This window comes from Ciona robusta, chromosome 12 (assembly GCF_009617815.1).
Source record: "Ciona robusta chromosome 12, ASM961781v2".
Taxonomy (NCBI): Eukaryota; Metazoa; Chordata; class Ascidiacea; order Phlebobranchia; family Cionidae; genus Ciona; species Ciona robusta.
In genome coordinates this window covers 1,854,162-1,871,932 of record NC_143246.1, presented here as the reverse complement: position 1 = coordinate 1,871,932, position 17,771 = coordinate 1,854,162, and the positions used below count along the sequence as shown (strand labels likewise).

At 35.6% G+C, this 17,771-nt stretch overlaps 2 protein-coding genes across 2 annotated transcripts; one reads left to right on the top strand and one right to left on the bottom strand.

Moving 5' to 3' along the window:
* The first annotated feature begins 319 nt into the window (after positions 1–319).
* LOC149726363 (putative ammonium transporter 1) lies at positions 320–8,483 on the top strand. The gene is made up of 10 exons (XM_089889830.1): positions 320–455; positions 594–683; positions 1,239–1,345; positions 2,103–2,295; positions 2,865–3,019; positions 3,560–3,797; positions 4,474–4,617; positions 4,963–5,090; positions 6,130–6,334; positions 7,636–8,483. The coding sequence occupies exons 1-10, from the start codon at positions 350–352 to the stop codon at positions 7,746–7,748; spliced, it is 1,479 nt and encodes a 492-aa protein (XP_089745956.1). The 5' UTR covers positions 320–349; the 3' UTR covers positions 7,749–8,483.
* Positions 8,484–10,352: 1,869 nt separating this feature from the next.
* Positions 10,353–15,846, bottom strand: LOC149726362 (uncharacterized). The gene is made up of 4 exons (XM_089889839.1): positions 15,425–15,846; positions 13,366–13,548; positions 12,389–12,730; positions 10,353–11,874 (listed from the first exon to the last, which is right to left on the bottom strand). Exons 1-4 carry the CDS (start codon positions 15,604–15,606, stop codon positions 11,610–11,612), a joined length of 972 nt encoding a protein of 323 aa, XP_089745965.1. The 5' UTR covers positions 15,607–15,846; the 3' UTR covers positions 10,353–11,609.
* Positions 15,847–17,771: the final 1,925 nt, after the last annotated feature.

Sequence of the window (17,771 nt, the reverse complement as noted above, 5' to 3'; positions counted from 1 at the left end):
ACATTATTTCCGACGTGGCATTCAGACGACCGCGCAAAGGTTAAACTTGTACTGCTAAAGGCAAGTGACCAAGGTTACGGATGAAAATAGCATAGAAGCAACCTAATTTTTTGAGCACTGTAGTATTTTGAAAGTTTAGGTTTACTTTAGTATTTTACGATGTCTCATTTTAACATAAAGCGCTGCAGTATACAAATTTGTTGATTGCCGGCTATAGAATATAATATAGACTTTGCTAGTTTTACGTGAACAGATTTTTCTAATGTACTATTTTGCCTACTGTATAAGTTTTTAAATACAATTAATTTCTACAGTGTTGCAGTTTTGTAAGATCATAATAGCAATAATAATGAGTAAGAATAGCAGCGACACAATTTTCACTATTTCGGAACTGAAAAACCTGGAGTCGAATTTGGACCAATTTTTCCTAGTAATTTGTGGAATATTTATATTATGTAAGTAAACTTTAAGAGATTTTTTGACTTTTTTAAAGATTTTTAAGCTAAAAGTTATAATATTTAAAAAATTCTTTTTACAAGAACGCTATTTTTCAAAAACTATTTAAAAAAACAGATTTTTTTTCTTTTTAACAGTTATGCAGACTGGCTTTGCGTTTTTGGAAGCAGGTTCGGTCCGCAGCAAAAATACGACGAATATTATCATGAAAAATGTTCTTGATTTATGTAAGTGTAAAATATATAGTTATATTTGCCTAGGCCAAAACACTGCTTTATTTCTATACATATAGGCCACATAAAATAATATAAATTGAAGAAACTTATTAATCCTTGCGTGACGGGCTACAACGGCCGGGTAGCTATAATAATGGTTGTACCGGTCGCATAAAAGCATTAAATGGCCCTTTCGGGTTTTAGGGTAATGGCTAAATCTGGCCTAAATCCCAGGTCCTTGACAATAAGGACCTTACCCACATAGATTAGAATAGAATAAAATAAAACACGGGTTGTACAATCATTTTTTTCTGTGCCCTTTATTTGCTTAAGACTTTCTACATCATTTAAAAGAGTTAACCTCCGAGCGTCTGGTAGAAACCTATAAACTTTAAAGACATTTCTATACTTTATTTAAAAATAAAACCTAAATACTTTCGTAAGTTTTACAAATTCACAACTATGGTATTATATGCTAACGGTATCCATCTTATCCCGTAGTAGTATAAACGTAATTCTGTTAAAATGTCAAAATAGTAGTTCTAATACACAACTATTCTCGTACAGTTATTGGTGCTATCATGTATTTTGCCGTCGGCTATTCGTTCGCGTACGGCCAACCAGGGAATCGTTTCATCGGCCACAATTATTTCTTTGCGACGAACAAAGATGAGGTAATGAAAACAAAAATCCTTACTTTAAATCCTCAAATATTTAGGTTATTTTACTAGTTAAAGATATGTAAATCTTCGGAAAATGTTACTGTGCAAAAATATCTCATAATATTTGTCCGTTTAGACCAGAGTCCGTATTTAAACATGTTTGTATACCGACTCTGGTTTAGACTTTTTCTTATAAAAAAAATGTTTTTTAATGTAAACAGCATTTATTTTAAGCGTTGTACATTTTCCACAAAAATATATTTATAGAGAATAAAACCATCCATAAATAGAATGTATACCAAAAAGATTCCAAATAAATTAAATGTATTTAATCCCGCGTCGCCGAAAGGCACAGACAGTTCGGAAATTTCTTATACATGTTGTACTTGAGACATTTAAAGTTTTAAATATGGCATTCGATTGTGACGTAACAATAACACGTATAAGGAAAACAATTATCTACGAATTTGAAACATAATTGCACGTGGTTGACAAACGTTTAACTTATAAATGTGTGACAAGATATAATCGAAACGGAAATATGAACCGTTTGAAACTGGCCGCGTTTAATTGCCATAATTACTAACACTCGTGACACAGTTTATATTTAATTCTTACCTGTTTTAAAATAGTAATAAATGGTCCAGTTTCGATCGCATTAAAGTGCTAAAGTTTTACTTAAAAAGGTTGTTTTTGTTGTTTTGGTATACTATAATTTCTAACTGTGCCAAGTTTTAGCTTTTTGCTTACAAATAAAATCAATACGCAGAACTTCACATACGCATCATGGTTCTTTCAATACGTATTTGCTGCAACTGCATCTACTATAGTATCTGGTGCGATGGCTGAACGAACTGAGTTTACAACTTATATGGTGTACTGCACTTTTCTTACTGGCTTCGTGTACCCAGTTATAGTACATTGGTGCTGGACGGACGTTGGTTGGCTGCAATATGGAACTGGTACGATTTTGCATATATACAGTCTGTAAAATACTGGGCTATATCGTGTATTGTGTATGTAAACTTGTAGAATGTAGAGCAGCATTTCTTAAACTGGTGTAAATTTACCCCCGGGATTAAATTCCTCGTATTCAGAGGGTAAATGAGCTACCAATCAAAATCCACATCACTTGACGGGACAGAAAAAAATGTGCCAATTGAAATGCTTTACCAGACATTGAACAACTTGATGTCAAAAAGCTAGCGCACCCGTCGTATAAAATATAATTGCGCCATATTGCATATTGGGGGTAAAAGCATCTTTGTTAAAAGGGTAAAGCATACAAAAAGTTGAAGAACCACTGTTGTAGAGCATTCCACTCGTGTATACTACAATGCTATTATATTGTAAGCATGTGTATTTACAGCCTATAGAAACTTAAATTTACTATAACTTGGTTATAAACGTTCATAGAAACATATATATCTTTTTACGAAATTTCTTAACATAAATAATTAAAACAAAACTTAAAAACAAAATTTCTCTTGGTATTGAATTACAATTAAAACAAAACTTAAATATTTTTTAGGTACCGGGTTAAAATATATCGACTACGCTGGGTCCGGTGTTGTTCACTTAACTGGAGGGACAGCGGCGTTTGTTGGAGCGATTATTCTTGGACCACGAATAGGAAGATTTAATAACGATGGCACCGTAAATGATCTGCCTGGACACACTGTAACTGTAAGTATACGCAACCGCTATAGCATGTTGGTTTGCCATTTTACACATGTTTTAGTTCGTAATACATATATAATACCGTGGAGGGATGGGATACCTTTAGCAAACAATATCCAAATATCCTAATCTGTTTTAAACAATCAACAACGGTCTATGAAGATCGTGAGGATCCGATTTTATAATTCTTAGAATGTTTTTTTTTTATATCACATTTGACAAAAAATGGAATGAAAAGGTGTCTCTTCTTTCCCCATCCTACTATATGTTTCAGTTTCGTGTTCTTTCGTATAATATTATGTAATGATTGGCGCAAATAAGTTGAATTCAATCATCATGTATTTATAAAGTTCTAGGTTTATTATATAATCTTCTAAACGTTTATTACTGCTTCATAATCACACATCGGTTGTTTTCTTAACCGAATATCTTAAACCACGTTGTTATCATACGAAGGCATGGTGTACCATATAAGCGAGTCGCGGCAATGCCTTAGGCGGGATCTGGCTTAATTTAATCTGAATGAATCAGCATCGTGTATTGCAGGTTGCGGCTTTGGGTGGGTTTATCTTGTTCGTCGGGTTCATGGCATTCAACGGCGGATCTCAGCTTACTATTTCGAACCCCGGGGACGGAGCTATTGTTGCCTTATCTATTATGAACACTGTACTTGGTGGGGCATCAGGTGCAATAGTGGCGATGCTGGTTTATAAAACAACAGACGCCATTCGAGGGGAAGATCATTACTGGTCGTTGTTGATCACCATCAACGGTGGATTAACCGGTAATTTGAACATTTCAAATATTCCCCACAAAGTTACATATACGTGTTAAATCGCAAGCAGCAGAAATGTATGAAAAAACACTCGTGTTATTGCGACAGTTGGTTGACCCTACGAGAGGATAAATAAGTTATATCTAATCATTCATTTCTGCTTCAATATATTACGTTACTGTTGAATCAACGCTGTATAGATTAAATAGGTTGCTCCTTAACTAGCAGTTACCGGGTTTAACGCCTTGTGTGGGTTTGTGTGTTCTTGGCCCGTTGTCTAAATTGTTGGTTATTTGGAAAAAAAATGTTCCACACACGTTGCAACTTATGTGCGGGTATAAGGTGCATGAAACAGAAAATTAGTGTTATAATGCCTGGCGTTTTACATTGGTTTCCCCCTGCCACGCGCGGATAAACATATAGTATTTTTTCCAACAGCGCCATAGCACCATTGGTTAGCGCGCCTGCCTTAGGTAGTAATGGATTCAAGGCTCATCGCTGTTACCATTGTGGGCGTATGTGTCCTTGGGCAAGACACTTAACGACAATTGCTCCAACCCAGTCGTCACTAATGGGTTGTCCGGTTATTAGCCACACATAAAAAATCCACCTGTTTAACGACTTTCGTTTTCCAGCCACCCTATGGTAAAGTAAGATGTACATTTATTCGTTCATTTATTTACAGGCATGGTATCTATGTGTGCCGGATGTAACGATATGCTACCATGGGCTGCAGTAGTGATTGGTACAGTCGCTGGACTTGCTTTCATGACGTGGCATCATATCATGCTAAAGCTTAGGATTGACGATCCGTTAGACGCTGTGGCAGGTAATGTAAGATTACACCTATAATACCGGTGTAGTAAAAACATAATACTGCAGGGAAATACTATTTACCGTTTGTGGGGCTACGGTTATATGATTCTGTAAAATTATTTTTGCTACCAAATGGGACGGGAAAATATAAAAAAGGTGTCTTATGTCCCCCACCCTATAAGGATTTAAAAATATTTTAAACGAAAAGACAGGGTATAGCGACAAAACAACAGTTGTTAAAACAAGCTTACAGTTAAAACACATTTACATTTGATTCGAAGAAAATAAGCGTGGTCGCTACACCTATAGCAGACAAACAAGTTACATTCATTTAGATCTCCCCACTTTTAAATTATAGTGCATCTCGGCGGTGGACTTACGGGTGTCCTTCTTGCCCCAATATTCGTTGTAAAGGGTTTGCAGCTTGCTGAGACGAAAGAATACGTTGGCGGAATCATATATGGAAAACATTGGCTCGCTTTCCAGGTAAGATATATATTGTGGCCTTTGGTCGTTTATTAAATGAGAAACAAGGTTAACGCACTAAACAGATCTAAAATGTAGTCTAAACGTCACGTTATAATATGTTATCATTCTAAAACAAAAAACCTTAGTCAAGATCATCCAGTGACGTATCTTGTAACTCACGAAATACCACATGGTGGCGCTATAACAAATGAAGTAAATGATTGGGGATCTAAGTAATATCATAACAACTTATTTATTTGTTTGTTAAACCTATAATATTATACAACTGCCATTAAACAAATAGCGATAATTGGTAATTTTGTTCCGCATAACAACGAGTTCCGGGGAGTAGCTGTTTTTGTGCAGGTGGTTTTCGAATTTGTACGTTGGCGCTATCACGTAGCATCAATTATTAGGCCAATTATGTCGTTAAATGTAAGGCGAGAAGTAAATGTTAAATATGCTAGACTATTACCTTAACCGGTCTCCGGTAGTTCAAAGCTAAAAATGTGTAGTCTGCCATTTAAACTCGCGTATTCTTAACACATACCTATAGCTTACGCTACTCCGGTTACATTTTAAGATATAATAGGGTGGGGTAAGATAGGACACCTTTTCATTCTATTTTCTCATCCCATTTGGTAGTAAAAAATAACATTAAAAGAATTATATAGCCATAGCGTCGCGACTCCCAACTAGTAAAACACAATTAGGATATTTTGATATTATGTTCTAAAGATGTCCCGTCTTCCCCCACCTTACTAAATTTATATAAGAAAGTGGGGATATTTGGATACTATGGGTTAAATGTGTTCCATCTCCCTCCCCACATGTAAATTTGCAGATGATTTCTATTTATTTTTATTTATTGCTGGGAATTTAAAAAACCCATAAGCCACCGTTGGATTGGAGGAATTGTTGTAAAGTATCTTGCCCATCAAGGGCACATACGCACACAATGTTTTTTTTTCTTCTGTATGACACACGATTAGATAACTCCTAAGTGACCACTGGGTTTTTTGAGCGATTCATTCATTAAACAAAATACACCACACAGGGCTTTGGTTGGAACCTTCTTGGAGCAGTCGCCATCATCATATGGACGGGTGTGATCAGCATCCTGTTGTTTGGAAGCATGAGGTTGCTTGGTGTTCTACGTGTAAGCGAGGAAGTTGAATTGAAAGGCCTGGATAAACTGAAGCATGGTGAACCGGCTTATCCTATTGAGAGCTATTGTGACGGCGTACCACCTTGGAGCAAAGGTAAAGTTAAGCAATGTAACATAAAAGTATAGTAGGATGGGGAGGGATGGGACAACTTTTAGTTCTATTTTCTCGTCTCATTTGGTAGTAAACAAAGAACATTCAAAGAATTGTAAAACCGGATCCTTACGCCTCTCATAAATTGTTTTAAACACGATCAGGAAATTTGGATATTATGTGCTAACTATTTACATGTATAGTAGGGTGGGGCAAGACGAGACACTTTTAGCACATAATTTTCAAATATTCTGATTGTGTTTTAAACAATTAACGGTGGTCAATATGGGAGCCGTGAGAATACGGTTCCACAATTCTTTGAGTGTTCTTTATTTACTACCAAATAGGACGATAAAATAGAATAAAAGAGTGTCCCATCTTCCCCAACCTTTTATAACTATGCGTAAAACACGTCACTGTCAACCAATATCCTCAATACAGACTGGTACGCAGTTATCATGTTTAATAAGATTTTAAAACAACTTTTTTTGCCTTGGTTCGACGTCGAAAAATTGGGGACGCCGAAACATTGTTACAAAAAATAAATAGGCCCAGTTTAAAACGAAGGTGTTTATTGTTCCGTTGTGCTGCTACACACACCTAAAAAAGTGGACAGGTTAAACTATATAGCATTATAAAATATTACTCAGTCTACAACATCATATTTATAAACCGCCTGCAATTTTATTTATTTTCTTCATTAAAAAAATTATTTTGTTCACGTTATTTTTTAACCACTCAAATCTGAGTTTATAGTTTATTTTCTGTATACAGTTTACAGATTACACAGCCTTAGGCTTAATTTGCTAATTAGAATAGGTGTAAACACAGTTCATCATGCCACAACATTTCTATTGATCAGGCTAAGATTAATTCTTCGAGATTGCAGAGATAAATATGCCCCAGGCTTTAAATTCTTAGAAGTATAAACGTTCTAGCCTATATAAGCATCGTTAAACCGCTTACATTGTGTAACTCATATACTTGTCAAGATTTCTAAATTCCTATTTCGACTTTGGTTTAAAAAAATATAAAACAATTATTTGAATTTGCATTTTTATTGTAAGGAAAAATGAGGTTACATTTCAACAAAAAAATAAATAATAAACAAAGAATATTCAAATAACTCTAAAACTGTATTCTCACGACTACTATAGATCGTTATTAATGGTAATTGTTTAAAACACGATCAGGATATTTAATTTTTATGAGCTAAAGGTGTCTCGTCTTCCCCCGCCCTAAAATCGTTGTGTTTTTGCTTAACATGAAAAATAACTTTTAACGTTTATTAAATTCAACCATAGATTGCGAAAAGGCAAATGGAACGGGCCTCGTTGTAATGAACAATCAAGCTATTGAAAATGGTATAAGGGAAGAACAAGAGCAAGAAGAAGAAGTGGCAAGGACAAAACTATGAAGAGATATAACTAAAGACGAAATGCTACGACAAAAATCAAGTCCAACGAATAGTATTCTATCAGATATTTCGCCACAAATGACATAGTATCTCTTATTCAAACAGCTTCTGGTATAGTTGAACTGGTTAAGCAAACAATAACCGTGATAAAGTACGTGAATGTATGGCCTGATCTAAATGCTCATGAAGTTGGACGATTCTGTAACAAAATATCCTTTTTTAAATTGGTAAATTGCGTCAGATTTGTTTTTTATGCTTTCGATTATTTTCCATTGCTTGCCGCGTGTATAGTGTAGTGCATACGTACATGCTTGTGCATTTTGCTTCGCGTCATATATAGGGAAAATGGGACATCTATTCGATCTATTTTCTTGTCCCATTCGGTAGTGAAACAAAGACAATTGAAAGAATTATAAAACCGCATCATCACGACTCCCATATACCGTTATTAATTGTTTAAAACACGATCGGGATATTTGGATATTATGTGCTAAAAGTTTCCTATACCACTTATAGACGTTATACATTACGTAGACTTTAAATTTACAAACTTTCACTTGCAGCATTTACTTTATATATTTTAAAACGTATTGGGCACTTGCCAAATGCATTCAAGCAGAATTTGCCTGTACATTTTTGCTTTTTTCACTTTCATCGGCTTTGTTATTTTATTTACATAGCTTTAGGGTGGTTTTATAAATAAATAAATAATATATCTTTGAGTCACTTATTGAATCACAGCACTGTCGTTTTTCTTATATTGTTAGGAATAATTATGGCGCAGTGGTTAGCACGCCTGTGTCTAGCCCAGAGGTAATGGGTTTAAGGCTCGTCGCTGATATATTATTATGGGCGTATCGCCGCGTATGTGTCCTTAGGCAAGACGCTTAACGGCAATTGCTTTACCTAGCGGTTACTAATGGGTTGTCTAAATTATCAGCCATACAAAAAAACACACCCACAAAATTACATACGGTAACTCGTAAGCTGGCACGAGGTGTTTGAAACAGAACATCTGTGTTATAACGACTGTCGTTTCCCGGCCACGCGCGGGTAATTATACTGTAACAATTACTTTGTATCTTCGATTACGATAGCGAAGATTTAAAAGCATTTTAAACAATAATGCAGGATATAGCGACAAAACAACTGTTGTTAAAACAAGTTAAAAACATATATTTACATTTAGTTTGTGCAATTTAAGCAAAACACCTTATAAGATTTTATTAATTAACAAAATCTATGTTTGTGACGTCATTATACTTTGCGTGTGACGTCACAATAGTATGCCTGTGTTCTTACTTCGCGTTTTGAAGGTAATTATTATTATTACTCGCAAAGCGCGCCTTTCCACATTTTCTGCGTGTAAACGATTACTTTACTTCTAAACGCCAAACTATTCATGTTGTTCCTTTTGTGTTTTTTTGTGGCTTAAAGATGTATAGCAGATACAGATAGTTGACGTTTTGAGCATTTTCGGTCGTGTACCATATATATATATATGGTCTTATTACCAAGTCGTATAAGTATGAAAGGTTGCTTTATTACAAGGTTGCAGGAGATTACAGCGGTTTTTTACTAGTGCAAGTTTTATACATCAAAACTCTGCTGAAACTAATACATACATTCATTTTTGTTAACGCCAGTTATGCCGCGTTTATAACTTTGGGCAATATTTTAATATAGAAAGGTGGGGGAAGACGGCGCATCTTTGGTACGTAATTTCCAAATATCCTGATCGTGTTTTAAACAATTACCAACGGTCTATGGGAGTCCTGAGAATACGATTTTATAATTGTTTGAACGTCTTTGTTTACTACAAAATGGGACGAGAAAATAGATAAAAAGGTGGCCCATCTCTCCCCTACTATAAACGTATTTTACGTCAACGTTTATAACAAGTTACATTTATTCTGCATAGTATGTAGATAAATCAACCTAATAAACAAACAGCAAAGCAAAAACAATTCGACATTTTTACTGCAATTTGTAATTCAAAAAAAAAGAATGAAATAAAAAGTGAATGCAATTTTCCTTTTAGCTCATTGTTGTTTAACGCAGGTAAGTAAAGGTTACTATGTTAATAGTTTATGTATTTTATTGTGGGACGACATGGGACACTTCCAGCACATAATATCTAAATATTCTGACCGTGTTTAAAATAATTAACAACGGGATATGGAAGTTGGAGGATACGGTTTTATAATTCTTTGAATGTCGTTTTTTTACGACCAAATGAGATGAGATGAAAACATATCCCGTATTACCCCACGCTATAACATTTGTATATTATATAGACAATGTTAACATAGACAAGAAATATCGCCTGCCAAACATTCTATATAGTAGGGTGGGGCAAGATGGGACACCTGTTTATTTAATTTTTACGCTCTAATTGATAGTAAACAAAGAGCGTCTAAAAAATCATAAAACCGTATTCTCACGACTCCCATAGACCGTTGTTAATTGTTTAAAACACGGTCAGGATATTTGGATTTTATGTGCTAAAGGTGTCCCGTCTTTCCTACCCTACTGTATATGTAGAACGTACGAGATTCAAGCACTGTCTGTCTGGAAATACGTGAATGCGATAATAAAACAACGTTATAGGATTGTCAAGTATATTTATTTACATAACGTATAGAATCAGCATATAAAGTTGATCAGAAAAACACAATAATACTCTTAGAAAAAAATTACTTTGCAAAAAATAACACAATATTTTTAAATGTGCATGATTATAAAATTGAAGAATTGCAAATTTTCTAATTAAACTATGAAGCGATATATATCTTCGGGCGTAGTTAGTTTTATGGCAGCGAGATTGGTGATTCTATTAAATGAACCTAAACAAAAAGTATAGTACGGTGGGGTAAGATGGAACACATACCATCGCATATTTACTAATCGTGTTTCGAACAAATAACAAAAACGCCTATTTATAAAGTCGCGGGGCTACCGTTGTACAATTTTTAAATGTTTAGTTGTTTATTACCAAACGGGATAATAAAAGAAAATAAAAAAACATGAACCATCTTACCCCAACCAACCACAATTGGAATAAATAAACAGTTCTGTACCAAAATATATCCCTTTAGTAGGGTGGGGAAGATGGGACACTTTTTCATTCTTTTTCTCGTCGTATTTGATAGTAAACAAGAAACACCCAAAGAATTATAAAACCGTATATCTATACCACTTCCATAGACCGTTGGTAATTGTTTAAAAAACGATCAGGATATTTAAATATTATGTGTTAAAGGTGTCGCATCCCCCCGTCCTACTATATATTTAATTTATATTTTCCGATCGAAAAGAGTTTTATAAAATTGGTATTTCTTCTATAGAAGAAAAAAATGTATTTGGGTACACTATAATACGTTTAGTTGCCACGCGTATAATTGAATGTATATGATTGTACATTAAGGTGTTTAACCATGTGTTTTTTGTAGTAACCTCTATCATAGCGACTATATAGCCATAGTTTATTAGCAGTGCTTCTCAAAAATCTAATAGTGACCACTGTGTTAAAGCAATTGCCGTTTAATTTCTTGCCCAAGGACACATACGCCCACAATGGTAGCAGCACCGAGCCTTGAATTCATAACCTCTGGGCTAGAGACAGATTTTGACGCCAAAACTTCGCTACTACTTAACGGGTAAATATTTTGGCCTTTAAAATATGATTCAAAAGCACTGATGTGTAGTAACACATTATAATTAACAAAGTAGTCTAATATATACATTAGAAGTGCGTTTCGTGCCTTGAGCGCTGGAACTGATTATACTATCGCAATAACCTTGCAACGATTAAAGCCTTAAACAGACTTTTCATAAAAAAATCACTTAATAAATAAAATCTCACACTAGCGAATTTTCCGTGTTTTCCGGTGACGTAAAAGTTATGCGAACTTTAACACCGCTGTCCGAAGTCACGCCGCTGTTATCTGTGTAGCTTTTTACATTTGGTGAGACGGTCGACGATTCCATCAGTTTTTCCATGCCCTGCTTGTGTTTCGGTTTCGGTGGGCAGCCATAAACTTCTTTAACGCGATGATAAATAACAAAGATGGTGAAATACACAATGGGCACAATGATTATAACGATGTGGAACGTAGAGACGTCTCTAAAAAATAAAAAAATGTAATGAATAGATTATTGGATATGTCGCTTATTTAGTTGTGGTTTTAAGATTTAACTTTTCGTTTACTGTAAGCTTATACAAGCAAATTAATGTTATAGTAGGGTGGGGAGGCAAGACACTTTTAGCACATAATATCAAAATATCCTAATCGTGTTTTAAAAACTAAAAAACGATCTATGGGAGTCGTAAGGGTATGGTTTTATATTTCTTTGAATGTTATTTGTTTACTGCCAAATGGGACGAGAAAATAGAATACAGCGGTATTTCGTCTTCCCCCATCCCAGTATATTTTATTACCTAACATGCTGCATTTTGGTATATTAGTCTTGGCCCCGGGGCAAGATGAATACACATGTGGTAACTCGTAATGCGTAAGCCGACACGAGGCGTATGAAACAGAACACCCGTGTTCGACTGTCGTTGCCCGCAACGCGAGGATAAATAATTTACATTCATTTACTCAAATGTACAATACCTACAAAAAGTAACATCTTACGTGCATAATAGAGGGTCATTAAAGCCGGTCCCAGTAACCAAAAACGGTTGAACTTGAAGCGTACGGAATTTCATTGTAACGCTCCAATCCGTCGACACAGTTGCATTTTGATTGAGCAGAGTATAATTTGTCGACCGCATAGTAGTTACTATCATTCTTGACTGGCAGCCGTAAGCCCTAGTGACTGGAACGCCCATAGTAAGTTGCCCAGCATTTTCAATGATTGTTTTGGTCAAAGTGGCTTCAGATTGAATACGGACTTTTGGTAAAGCGTGGGCCAAGCGGTTAATATCGTCGATGTTTATAGAAATGCTACTTAACCACCAGTTTCCGTCGGCGCACCTGTGAACAAAATTTATTATTTCATTTTATATTAGGCTAGGGTAAGATGAGACGTGTTTTTAACTTTTTTTACGTCTCATTTGATAGTAATTTAAAAATAAATGTATTGTGTAACTATGTATCCTCGTGCCTCTAAAAATGCGCTGTTAAATGTTAAAACACGATCGGGAAGCATGGGATTTATGTGCTAAAGGTGTCCTACCTTACGCCACAGTACAATGCACGGGTAATGCAATACCCAAAACGGCGAGGCACGCCACTATACATATGAGTTTAAGCAAGAGCTGATTCATTACCTTAACACCCATGGAGCTACCACATAAACCATATGTTAAAACATGCAGTTTTTCACGTGGCTAGGATATAAAATACAAACTGGTACGCAGCTGTCCTTGTTTAGAACCAATAAAATCGCTCCGTTACGCTTCGTTCAAGGGTTTATTTCGTGCGATGTGATTCATATAGTGCTTGGAAGTTAGATTTTTGGAAATACCATGTTTCTGATAGTGTAATGTTCAAGGACACACACGCCCATAATGGTAGCAGCGTCAAGCCTCGAATCCGTACTTCTGGGCTAAAGGCAAGCGCGCTAACTATTATGGTATATAAAAGCTATATTTTTTTATTTCTTTTACCTGACACAGTAAGTTCTTTGAGTTTTTCCCGGCTGTTCTGGTGTGCGGCTAAACGTCATTCTAATAACCATACCGTTGAATGAAAGGGACAATAAAGACGTAAACTCCTTGTCGCAATAGCTCCCGTTAGTGGTAGCTGTATGTGGTAACAAAATACTGCTAGAGTGCGCTGTGTCGCCAACCCTGCAAATAAAACCATGTTATAAAAATGCATCAAAAATAATTGCGCAACAACAACAGAGCTATCATAGAGTTACGAGAACGCGGTTATTTAATTCTGTAAATATTCGTTCTTTACTGTACCAAATGGGTCGATAAGAGAGAATGGAATTATGAACCATCTTACCCCAACCTTAAACACTTGAGACTTGACATAAAACTATTTTTTATGATTTCTTTTTTAATTTTCTGTGTTTTGTAATCTTAAAGAACCGATGTCTCGTCTTCCATAAGACAAGGCATCATCAGATTTTGCTGATAAATGTCTTGACCAAGAACACATCTGGCCAAAATCCTAGTTACCCTCTTTTTTCGCTTTAAATTTCCTAAAACTTCGTTTTCTACCATTTTTATTAGAGATGACCAAATCAACCACAAAATACTCGTGCGAAAAGTAGTTACGAATAACTTATTTATGTAAACTGCCCGAGGAAAAGTGCCTATCATGATGAGAAGGTAAAAAGCCCGGACATTTTATTCTATTCTCGTTTACACTGTTATGGAGAAAATATGCCAAAATCAAATTATTGGTGGGTGGGGTAAGATGAAACATGTTTATTTGTCTTTTATCGTCCCATTTAATATCAAAGAAATAAATCTTTCGGAATCATATAACCTGTTAACCGTTTAGACCCGCAACTCTAAAACAACGTTAATTGTTCTAAACACGATCAAGAAATATGGGATATTATGTGGCTATGTGCCACTGATAACGGTATCCTATCCTACCCCGCAGTACTACATGTATATGTTTATATAGGCAGTGCTGTCTGTTAAGTATACGTCGCATCTCCGCTGTTCAAAAGTTTAAATAATTTATTCGTTATTTGTCTTTGCACAAATTTTGTGAGTTGTACAACAATGCAGACATTAATATTACATATGGAGCATTGTAATAGCTATGCGCTTACAGTATAGCGTTACAGGCTCATTGAACGCGTATAACATACATTTGTTCGAATCTGCTTACTTTTTATTTTACATATAGTAAGGTGGGAAAAGATGGAATACGTATTCATTGTATTTTCTTTTCCATTTGATAGCAAACAAAGAAGACTTACGACTCTCATAGACTGCTGTTAATTGTTTAAAACACGATCAGGATATTTGGATATAATGTGCTTTACGATTACTCAAGCGAAGATTTAAAAATATTTTAAACGAAAAGACAGAATATATCGATAAAACAACAGTTATTAAAACACGCTTACAGTTAAAAACATATTTACATTTAGTAGAAAGAAAATAAGCGTGGTCGCTGCACTTAACGGACAAAAAAACATCTCATTACAACATTTGGCTTCGATGCTTCTACGTATATGCTTTAATAAACATAATATGTACACAAATTTATAGTTTTTGATGAAGCCACCTATATTCGGACGCTTATCTAAGCCTTATCTATAAATTGACTTAATTTAGGAAGCGCAAGTGTGCACACTTATTTAGCCGCGTGCCGTGTTCCCTTAATGGTCGTTGTTTGCCCGCCAAAACACACAAAAGGAAATAAAGTGGTCTATTGTACCCTAAACTATAGCCTTACTATGCCTTTACTCAGGCATTCCGACGAAGCGATTTAAAAATTATAAGGCCTGTATTTTGGACTATGATTCTATTCTATATCATTGCCATAATAGCAAATCCGTTATGAGTCAGGTGACAGGTCTCACGGTCGGGCACGCTAGGAGACCTTTGATAGATGCCAGAGTTGACGTGTTACCTCAAATTTTAATTGTTCTATTCTAAAAGACTAAGTTTCTATGGCATAGCTCGCCAGGAGATCTAATATTTTGGCCGGAATTGGCTCCTACTTGACCATCCATAAACATATGATACTCACTTGTATTTAAGCTCCACTTCTAGCTCCAAGTTCGCCAGCATGCATGTTCTTTCCTTCTGCGTGTTGCGAAAGTCATTCGCTACCACTTTAAAATTGGGTTCTGCAGCATGATGTCCACTGTTAGCGATTGTAGTTTCAATTTGAAGTATCCAAAGTAAGCCAATTTGTAACAAAAGTTTCATTTTGGCTAACCACTACAGACCTAGCTCACTGACATACCTGGCAAAGCTATACAAATATATCGAATGTTGGCGTAGTTAAGCAAACATAAAACACCTTGAGTACAGCACATATGGTGCCAGCCTTACCAGAACTGGCACAAATTCCCACCGTCATGCTACGTCATTTCCGATTTAACACAATGGCTGTTAAAACGCGGCCAAGCGTAAAAATAATCAAGAACCACTATACTGGTAATGTAAAAGCGCTGTACTGCTTTACGATACTGACTTTACGCATTAAAGATAGTTTTAGCACGACAACGGACTAAAGAAATTCACGTTGCTAAAAATACTGCTTCTCTTTGGTGTTCTATTTAAAGAGCTAACAAAACTACCTTAGTTTCAAATCCATATGTATTTGAAAGCTGTTCAGTTACCTTGAAATACAATATCGACTACGTTATAGCCACGCATTAGCAATCTATCGCTACATCGATCGGTGCCAATCGAAATTCCAATTAGGTTAAGTACAGTCTAACCAGTATAGGATGTGGCATGCATTTGTTGTTTTGAAACGGCTGCTAATCTAATACAACGTAATTTAACTGGAACAGAGATCTGGCTAGAGCAGTACGGTCTGTCAAACACGTATATGTTAAATTTAAACGTGACAGTAGGTCACGTTAAATCAACTTTCGCTATGTTGTTATAGTAAAACAGACGTCCCACAGTACACCATACAGTCATACACAAAATGACATGGTCATATGAAAGTATAAGGTTACTATATTTGTTTTCAAAGATACAACGCTTTAAATCCTATATAGCTCTATTAAGTCCAAATGCACATTGAAAATGTTTGCTAATATGGAATAGTTGTTTGTCAGCGACTATTAATCATATATAATGTTTATTTTACACCCAGTTTATTACTCTTTTTGATGCGGTTTAATCGACAAATGAGACGTCTTGTCTACCTGGCTGAAATGAAAGCAAATATACTTGTTATTGCTTCTGTATTTGCAAACAGACGCCTTTGTCATATGTAGTAGCCTGCTATATGTCTGCAGACTACACTGTCGAGTCTACTTTACTAGCTCTACTGTGGATTCATTAGCACTTAATATACTTTCTGACTACAGTTCTACTCGCATCCCAAATCTACGGTGTACTTTAACTTTCAGAATTTCGTTCATGTTGTTTTCTTGTGTTATCAGCACACTATAATCAATCGATTATTTTCGAAAAATCGAATGCAGTACAGTACACGCTAGAAACAAAACAAGCGCCATATGCTGTGCATCGATTACTTGCTATTACATGCAATTTCCGCACAAATACGCTGTTAAATTTTACAACCAGCAGCCGCTAACACAATGCTAATAGCGTTCTGCTATTCGCTATAGCAGTCGTTTCGATTCACTGCCTTTGCGAAGCTGAAATCGCTTTTAAACTACCAGCCTGTTAAACTGACTGTACCGTCGTATATGAAGCTCTTGTGTGGTGTTCGAGTACGTGGAAATTTGAGCGCTCACTCTTGGACCACAAAGTGTTATCTGATTGAGAGTTTGCTCTTGAACGTAAATGGAAATTGGAAAAGTCTCATGTCCGCTATTTTAGTGATATGAATAAAACTGCGGTTAACTATATAGTCGTCTAGCTCTAGCCTACGAAGTCTAAGACACATTTAAGCTCAATAGATACACTGGCATAAAATACACGCGCCCACGAAGAGAACATATCATAAGCGCACAATCTACATATAGCAGGGTGGGGGGAGATGGGATACCTTTTTGTTCCGTTTTCTTGTTCGCTTACGTAACTAAACAAAGAACATTCAAAATCTTCCATCTTAGCCCACCTTACTGCATATTTTTCATAAACGATTATAGATACTCAATCTTTTCATGCTGCTATAAAATTAAACAATTCCTGAAATTGCTACCCTAGCTTTTAACAACAATAAAATACTATATTATGGGTTTAGCGGTCACGCTTTTTTCTGATACTTTTACTTGGGCAGTTTTTACTCTTTGCGTGTTTTAACGACTTTCGTTATGCTGCTTATTCCTTTCTCTTATTCGTTATTTCAATTTATGTTTTAGGTTGGGGTAAGATGGTATACGATGTTGTTCACTTTTATCTTTTTTTACAGTAAACAAAATATATTTACAAAACTATATGAC

What these genes read in the sequence shown, in the direction of transcription:
- LOC149726363 (XM_089889830.1), top strand. Translation starts at nt 350, where the DNA reads ATGAGTAAGAATAGCAGCGACACAATTTTCACTATTTCGGAACTGAAA. An exon ending in TTGCGACGAACAAAGATGAG is followed by an intron (nt 1,346 to 2,102) that starts GTAATGAAAACA and finishes ATCAATACGCAG; the next exon opens with AACTTCACATACGCATCATG. An exon ending in TTGGCTGCAATATGGAACTG is followed by an intron (nt 2,296 to 2,864) that starts GTACGATTTTGC and finishes AATATTTTTTAG; the next exon opens with GTACCGGGTTAAAATATATC.
- LOC149726362 (XM_089889839.1), bottom strand. Translation starts at nt 15,606, where the DNA reads ATGAAACTTTTGTTACAAATTGGCTTACTTTGGATACTTCAAATTGAA. An exon ending in CAAAGAACTTACTGTGTCAG is followed by an intron (nt 12,731 to 13,365) that starts GTAAAAGAAATA and finishes TTTTGTTCACAG; the next exon opens with GTGCGCCGACGGAAACTGGT. An exon ending in AATGACCCTCTATTATGCAC is followed by an intron (nt 11,875 to 12,388) that starts GTAAGATGTTAC and finishes TTTATTTTTTAG; the next exon opens with AGACGTCTCTACGTTCCACA.